At 41.4% G+C, this 8,629-nt stretch overlaps 2 protein-coding genes across 4 annotated transcripts in view; both read right to left on the reverse strand.

The window, feature by feature from the left end:
• Positions 1-4,147: 4,147 nt before the first annotated feature.
• LOC123514753 (serine protease 55-like) overlaps positions 4,148-8,629 on the reverse strand; it is an 8,352-nt gene continuing 3,870 nt past the window's right edge. For all 3 annotated transcript variants that reach the window (XM_045272858.1, XM_045272860.1, XM_045272859.1), the window contains exons 3-8: positions 8,554-8,629; positions 7,702-7,808; positions 6,246-6,353; positions 5,495-5,649; positions 4,828-5,000; positions 4,148-4,630 (exon numbers count right to left, since the gene is read on the reverse strand). The exon at positions 8,554-8,629 is cut by the window's right edge and continues 70 nt beyond it. In XM_045272858.1, the coding sequence (XP_045128793.1) occupies positions 4,298-4,630; positions 4,828-5,000; positions 5,495-5,649; positions 6,246-6,353; positions 7,702-7,808; positions 8,554-8,629 (952 nt within the window). In that variant the 3' untranslated portion in view covers positions 4,148-4,297. The remainder of the gene's footprint in view (positions 4,631-4,827; positions 5,001-5,494; positions 5,650-6,245; positions 6,354-7,701; positions 7,809-8,553) is intronic.
• LOC123514754 (vitamin K-dependent protein C-like) overlaps positions 5,452-8,629 on the reverse strand; it is an 18,735-nt gene continuing 15,557 nt past the window's right edge. Inside the window, exon 9 of the transcript XR_006677696.1 lies at positions 5,452-5,489. The gene's annotated coding sequence lies outside the window, so the exon portion shown is untranslated. The remainder of the gene's footprint in view (positions 5,490-8,629) is intronic.

An 8,629-nucleotide genomic window follows, 5' to 3' on the forward strand; every position in this document is an offset into this window, starting at 1 on the left:
ATTGCCAGTGGGACTTAGGGTTGCCTTGATTAGCTACTAATTGGTCTTGGTAGTACTTTTCTTAGCTTCCTTTAAGAGTGATGTTAGTCTATTTCTATAAGTTCTGTATTGCTCTCGAAAGGTTAATGGCCAATTATATGCTAGTTTTTCAAGACGATGCTTTTCTTTGATACTCTTCTTTAATGCTGGAGTAATATGGGGACTGCGACTACTTTTGTTACTTATCTTAATTTTCTTCTCGGGGAAACAGTTGTCATAGGTTGTTTTGAATTTGGCAAAAAATAAATTATAGGATATGTCAGGACAGGTAGAATTAACAACATCAGACCAAAGAAAGTGCAGTACTAAATTTACCCAAAGCTTCATCAGTAAAAGTTCTTTTTGTTATATAAACAGGAGGAGATGGAATATTATTACATTTAAATAGGGAAACAACAGGAAAGTGATCAGTAATATCAGTTTTGATAACATACAACACCAGGCAGCTGAAGCTTTGATTCTAGGAGAGATGTTACGGCGGCTGAGGTTTGCTCCCATGTTTCATTTCTTTGTTCTTCCAGTCCACTGATCCGTAGGTTCTTCCACCTGCTATAGTCTTCTTGATAAACTATTTTATCTTCCAGGTCTTTAATTTTAAGGGTAGATGAATCAAGTTGTTGGATTAGTTTATCAATTTGTATTTTATCTTCCTTCCTCTCTATCTTGTGTTCATTGACAAGAGATTTCAGCTCATCAACTTCGCGCTGGGAATATTCCAGGCTTGTAGTAAGGTCTGATACTTTGTTGTCGAGCTTATTTATTTGGTCTTGCATTTGTTTCACGACGGCATCCAGTGCTAACTTGTATGCTCGCTCCTGCGATTCAAGTAGCATCTTCAGAGTCGGTGAATCCATGGTAAGGGTCCAGCAGCAGTGACGTCACAAAACCCTTTAGCGCATGCGCGGGAAAGAGCAGATCGGCCAGGAGGGGCCTTAGACCCAAGTGCTTCCTTTAACCTGGCTAATAAGGCTAAATCAGATTCACTGCAGCACTTTCACTACCCTGGCTAGTCAACGGTGAGCTTATGTAACTTGCAGTAAAGGTCGTTGTCTTGCAGAAGCTGTGGAATCCTTGTAAATCTTGAAAAATAAGAGCAGCTTCAACACAGTGCTGGTGTAAACAAACGATGGCCGTCGTGTGTGTGTGTGTGTGTGTGTTGTAACAATGCACTTTGGTAGTCTTTGTATTATTCCCTTACCATCTAGACACAATAAATTTCGTTGACCAAGCTTACCACCAAGACATGCATACTTACCACTGTGTGACTGTCTCTTGTTGTGACAACGCTGTGAATTGCTGATATTTCATTGTTTGCCTTACTTGTACTACTATCTTCGTTTGTATCCTCATCAAATTGTTATAAATCCAGAGGAAACTACTTACATTTTGGCCCAATCATTCTGAATAATCTAATTCGTTCTCTTATCAACACTATCTTTTAATGCCATGGATGCTTCCCAAAGTGATGTAATATTGGTGTTCAACTGTCGTCAGAAGCATAAAAAACACAGTTAAAACCTCCACCATCTTTCGCAACAGTATTCTTATCCATGTAAGATTGACTTTAACCAAGGGAGCAAAAACTGACGAGGCAAAACATAAATACTAGTGAAGGTGCCAGACCCTGACAGATATATATAAGAAACAGAAGAAAATGAATCTCGTCTCATGTATCTGTGACGTCATCGTGGTACTCTTGTGAATTACTCCTCATAGGGAATACATAGGGCCAGAGTGCCTCATGACGTCATAGATACACCACTCAAGAACGAGGCTGCTGGCTGGCGTGCGCAGGCCGTACTTCCTTACCGTACTGCAGTGTACGAGTCGAAACGGAGCAGGTGTTGAAGGTTTAAACATTGCTTTCTTGGTGATGTGGCCGGGTTGCATCCTTGGGAGTGCCTTGCAGGTGTCACGGTCAGCCGGGGTGTGGCGGTGGCCTCCGTCCTTGGCGAGTAGCAGGTTTGGAAAGGGATGTACCATACTGCTTAAGAATCCTCTTTGTGTTAACCGTCTCTTGTATAAATAATCTTTTTTCATTCTTATTTGTTCTTAAGTGCACCACTGGCTAGATGCTGAACATTGCTAATTGCACAGATTTTTTTCATATGATTATATGTTCATTTTTTTCATTATTTTTATTTTTATTTTCATTTATTTAATCATTTATTTAACTTGTTTATTCATTTATTTATTTATTTATTTTTTTTTATTTTTGTATGATTGTGTGCGTGTGTAACAAACATACAAAGGACCGTGAACTCTTGAACTGTACTTGCACTATTGTTTGGCAATTCATGAAATAGAAAGTGTTTGTGGGAAAACAAGGGACAGATTGTGAAGGAAGGGAACTTATCTCACAGAAAACCAGCCTGCTTGACTTGATTACTTGAAGGTGGAACAGAGAGTGTGGTGAAGCTATGAAGGAATTGCATTAAGGCTGAGGGTTACTTTCCGAGAGAGAGAGAGAGAGAGAGAGAGAGAGAGAGAGAGAGAGATGAAAGTCACATAAAATCAAATTACCAAAGGATGTTTTCTTTTTTTCGACGGAGCGATGGAGTCTCCTGGGCAGTGGCGGCGTCCAAGGCTACTCAGGGTACAAGTAGCACGAACCAGACAGGATGTGTGAGTCAGGCTCCTGCTATAGCTGATGCCGAGGGGAGAGGCCAGACTCATGATAGAAGACACCCTTGGCTGTGGTGAGACGTAGGTTCGTATTCAGAAACGCTTTTATTCTCTCACCACGACTATTTTGCAAGGCCACAGAGATTAGTAGCGTGGTTTTCAAGAGTGTTTCTTCAGTTAATAAAGTAGAAATCTTGTCATTCTGCCTCTAGAACCGTAAAAACACCTTAAAAAACGCGTGAATTTAAATAAAACTTTTTTAGATAGTGAAGGTGAAGCACAGAGGAGTTTGAAGATATGAGCTATGCACCTGGGACTTGTTGAGGAGCGTGCGTGCGTGCGTGCGTGTGTATGTGTGTGTGTGTGTGTGTGTGTGTGTGTGTGTGTGTGTGTGTGTGTGTGTGAGTGTGTATTTTTCTGATTTAATTCACTGTTTTTTGTTTTGTTATTTAGGATTGTACATATTTCCTTCAATGCTTTCTATTCCCTCAATTTTCTAAAACCATCTCGTAGTCTTGTGTTCAGCTACTGAGCATCACTTTATTCAGAGTTTCTTAAATATCTTTGTTATTTTTATTTAGTTTTTTTTAGTATATGTATATCTTGTAGTATATGTATGTTATGTATATTTGTCTTATTCTTCTTTTTGTTAAGGTTCAGTAGTTTTCATTGTCCTTTCTCTTCATTCTTCGTGTTTACATAGTTCATCTCCCCGTGTGTTCATCTCCCCGTGTTATCTCCCATTGTTACCTACTAGTGTGTTCGTCTACTCGTGTGTTCATCTCTCCCAGTGTGTTATCCCTCAGTGTGTTATCTCGCAGTGTGCTCATCTCCCCAATATGATTATCTCCCAGTGTGTTATCTCCCCATTATGTTATCTCCCCAGTATGATTATCTCCCAGTGTGTTATCTCCTAGTGTGTTATCTCCCCGTGTGTTCATCTCTCACAGTATGATTATCTCCCAGTGTTATCTCCTATTGTGTTATCTCCCCCGTGTAATCTCCACGTGTTATCTCCCTGTGTGTTATCTCCCTGTGTGCTATCTCCCCCGTGTAATCTTCCCGTGTTATCTTCCTGTGTTACTTTCCTGGTGTGTTATCTCCTAGTATGTTATCTCCCCAGTGTTTTGAGAGTGTTCTAGGGTGGTCATTTGGTACCATCCACCTTACAAAGAACTCGTATATTGTGTGGTCTCCATCCTTGCTTCTACTCAATCAGATGTACTTCGGTTATTTCGTCTAGGAAATTTCTGAGTCTAACGCTGAGAATTTTGAGTGTTGTGCTTCAAATCAGTAAGTGACATGGCTAGTTACGCTTTTGTTTTTAATAGTTTGGTTTAATGTTTCTTATTTCTACGCTACGACTGTTATGTTCTTTGTTTAGTTCGCTTGGAGTTGGACAAAAATACGTGATATTCCTTTATTTTTTCCTTTTGTTTCTGCTTGACTCAGGACCGGAGGTGGGGTAAGTGACAGACAGGAATTATTCTCCATAACAATCGCATTTATTTTATTACAATAACAGAAAACGATGTAACAAAAACCATTGAGCGTGTTCCTCACAATAACACCTCTCATGCACCTTCCTTGGACAAAAAAGTAGAAGTGAGTCAAGCTGTTGCATCTCAGAATATCAGACACACGAGGCTGTCATTTGCTTCGTACTGAGAAGGATACTGGGAAAGGGGAATGTGTTCTGTTCAGAAGTAAATACATACCTAACCCTTACACACACACACACACACACACACACACACACACACACACACGGCACATTAAGCGTCACATTATCAATCGGCTGGCCGAGCACATAATCGCTGATGAAGTGCACGTGCCTGGCCAAACTGATGTACAGGCCAGGCAGCACCGACTTGAAGTTCGCGCGGCAGCTGGCTCCTCCTGACACGACGCCTTCCAAGTAGCGCTTTCTGTTTTTTACCAGGAACATCGGCCCTCCAGAGTCTCCCTGTGCGATTGAAAATGACGGTAAAAAAAGAAATGGTGTTTTGGTGATTAATAAAAGATTTGCTAACCATTTTTTTTTTAATTCTGAAAGACTAAAAAGAAAAAAATCATATACGACATTTGTCTCTTAAAAAGTAGGAAAAAGGCTCTTCTTTCATCCTTGGGCATCACCAGGCAGCCTGACACTGACATACATACCTGACAGGCGCTAGACACTTCGTCTATGGCGCAGATGATGTCAGTTCTCTGCAGTAGGTTTGGGTACCTGACTCTGAGGAAAGCCTCTTGATCATGCTTCTTGAAGATGTTCTCACACTCGGCAGTATCCATCACCGTGAAGTTTGCCTCGAGTAAGTGGTCAGGCTTGGTCGCTGTGGAGAAGGAAGGAAAGCGTTATTGTGGACAATTCTACCGTCCACAACTTTCTGTGGTCGTGGCATGAACGCTCAACACAGAAATGCTTGAAACACACACACACACACACACACACACACACACACACACACACACACACACAGAAAAAATCTACACGGCCCGGTAGCTCAGTGGTTAGAGCGCTTGCTTCACAAGCCAGAGGACCGGGGTTCGATTCCCGGGCCGGGTGGAGATATTTGGGTGTGTCTCCTTTCACGTGTAGCCCCTGTTCACCTAGCAGTGAGTAGGTACGGGATGTAAATCGAGAGTTGTGACCTTGTTGTCCCGGTGTGTGGTGTGTGCCTGGTCTCAGGTCTATCCCAAGATCGGAAATAATGAGCTCTGAGCTCGCTCCGTAGGATAACGTCTGGCTGTCTCGTCAGAGACTGCAGCAGATCAAACAGTGAAACAAACACACACACACACACACACACACACACACACGCCTTACTGGCATTAAAGAGTCCAAAGCCAGAGATGGTGACTTGAGTTCCTGGGGCTGGAGGCTGGTCAGAGATGCAGTACGGGAAGACAATATCATTAAACTGTATCTTCTCCTTGGTCATGAGCAGCGCCAAGTCGTTGTGACGTATGCTCTTGTCTGGACTGCGGCGGTAACAGAATAAAGATTATCCTTGTTATCGTTGTCACTGTGATTGTCTTTAATGGATGAGGGATTTCTCTTACAAAAGGAGACCAAAGCTTTTAAGTGTACAGTCCATAGATAGGGGTAAGTTAAGACGGGGCCTGATAGATACTCTTAATTAAGTGGTATAGGGGATATGACATAAATCAACATTCTCGAGATCAGTACTCATGATAGAACAAGAAATAATGGGTTCAAGCTTGAAAAAAAGTTAGGTAGAGAGGAATTGGTTCTCAAATAGATTGGTAGATGAATAGAAAGGACTTCGTTGTTGCCAGTGCTAAGCCATTAGGAAACTTAAAAAAAAAGATTAGACACATTTATGGGTGGTAACGATAGGTGGAAATATGTTTCACACGGACTGACGCATGCTACTACTACTACTACTACTACTACTACTACTGCTACTACTACGCTACTATTACTACTACTACTACTACTATTACTACTATTACTACGCTACTACTATTACTACTACTACTACTACTACTACTACAACTACTATTGTGTGTGTGTGTGTGTGTGTGTGTGTGAGAGAGAGTATAAGAGAGCTCACTCGTAGCCTGGGTGGGTGATGATGAGGGCAATCTCGTGATCCACGGGCTTGGAGTTACTCTCGCTGTCTGACCTCAGGTTGATGTCCCCCACCCGCACTGTGTTCACCCTGTTGGAAAGGAATGGAATCAGTGTCTCTGCTTTCCTCACTGTTGAAAAAAATTGACCTGGATTATGATCCTTTGTTTCTTCTATCTTATTAACCACTGGAGCATTGGAGCATCGACTTCAATACCAACCACATCAAGAAGAGCATCAAAACACCTTAGGAATGAGTAAGTTTCCTTGTCCATTCTGTGATTCTTCTCTCAGTTTTTTATGTGTTTATATTTTCCCTCGCCAGGCTGGTTTAAACTGTATTACCTCACCAGACCACCATGCCGCTAACTCCGTGCACCGCTCCTTTGGTAAGTGTATTTACTGTGTGTTTGCCGTAGAGGAGCAGTACATCAGTTTGAGGTAGCGTACATGTTTTTTTTGTTTTTTTTCTGAATAAGATTTTCTTTTAGTCTGCTCTTAATATCTTTTCTCACAAGGAATAGTTTTGTGCAGTGCAGATCTACAATAATCATGTGGCGGATGAGCCAAAGGAGCGTTGACGGAATAGTTCATGGTGTCTTCCTTCCCCTTATTTATATGTAGCAACTGTGTTATAATGTGAGATTGGTTCCTCAGCCTTGCTGTTTTATGACACTTCATAATGTTGGCTTATGATGGGGCAGCCGATGTTTGAGTATTTTTCCCTACCATACACTTTTCACTCTTTTTGCCATGCTTATGTTCAGTTGTTCCCTTTCTAACATTTCCTGCCTTTGCTGATGAAGGTCCTCCGCCGCCTGAGTGTGATGTCGAGGCAGAGCAATGTGGCATCTCTGGTCGCTGACCAGCTTTGCACTTTGCATTCCATCTTTAGAGAATATGATGTGAGCTAGACGTGAATGGAATAATTTATTCACTACCGGGTCTCATAGTGTGGGTCGGTACACCCTACGCGGCGCCGGTCACTGAGAGGTTGCCATCTGGACAGAGGTGCAAACTCCGTTATTGTATCTCTGCGATAAAGATTCGTTATCACAGATAGTATCATACTTCAAAATGAATAAGCTGTGTAAATGTTCACTTCGAGACAATCTGTCAATAATACATTTTACACTTTTACACTACACAAGTATACTGAATTCATTCTGTCTATAGAACAAAAGTATCTGAAATATGACAATACTAATGTCAATTATTTTGTTAAGCAAAATATATACCAAAATTGCTAATCTTACTGCTAGCCTGCTAGCAAAGAAACGACTTGCGTTTCTGGATACTTGCAAGAGAAATTATTTGAAGCCCTTTCTGACGAGAAGAGACATCGCCGCGAGACGCCACTTCGCATTGGATGTTGAACTGTTAGTGTTAGTGGAGGGCATTGATCTGGGCGCAGTGGGTTGCCGGTGAGGAATACTTACGGGTTGGGCGCTTCATATATACAGTGTGCAGCTGTGATGAGGAACCGGTCGCTGATGATAGAGGCACCGCAGAACAAGGCACTTCCATCCACAGGTTCGGGAGGTAACTGAAGGAGGAAGAAAAAAATAATGAGGGGATCTGCAACTGCTTGAATCAATATATATACAAGACAGAGTATAAAATTGCTATTAAGACAGTCTTACAAGAAAATTATTTCGATGATCTTGTTAAGCTTAAGTGACAAGTAACAGTTTAGTATATAGCGCATTAAATTCAGTTTACGTATAAAATTAAGGAAAATAAATGCATGAATGAAATTAAAATCCTTAACTCCAAAGTAAAATTCTCAACTCCAAAAGAGTTACCGATCATCTTGGATCAATTAACACTTGATAAATGGAGGTTAGGCTGAAACGTCTCCTGCATCTTGGAATCTTGTCTCGCCACCAAAAAAAAGCCTTTGAACCCATCTGTTTCTCTTAAAACCCTCTGAAAGAACCTAAGAAGACTTCCTCTTAAAGACTGCAGGAAAGACTGGTAATGGCTCTCCCTAAAACACACGAGGAGCTAAATGCACAAACAGTTGGATGCTGTCGAAAAATTTTGCCTCCTGTAGCCAAGTGTTCAAACGTTTCTTTTCTTTCCATGTCTGGTTACATCCTCGTCATAACAAATCAAACTCATGGTCTTTTCTACATTATTGACTACTTGTTAGAAAAAATAAAAACTTTAATTGATAAAGTACAGATTATGAGTTATGCATTTGTCGCAACAAGATCATAGCACGTTAGATGAGAGATAAGTTAAAGTTATTCATCGAGACATCAACATTCATGCAAGAGTTGGTTCACCTGGCCTTCGCGTGTGTCAGGGTTGCCCCGGTGCATCAGCTGGGCCAAGTAGTAGTGGTAGACCTCTTCGTCAGGA

This window comes from Portunus trituberculatus, chromosome 38, assembly GCF_017591435.1.
Source record: "Portunus trituberculatus isolate SZX2019 chromosome 38, ASM1759143v1, whole genome shotgun sequence".
Classification (NCBI taxonomy): domain Eukaryota; kingdom Metazoa; phylum Arthropoda; class Malacostraca; order Decapoda; family Portunidae; genus Portunus; species Portunus trituberculatus.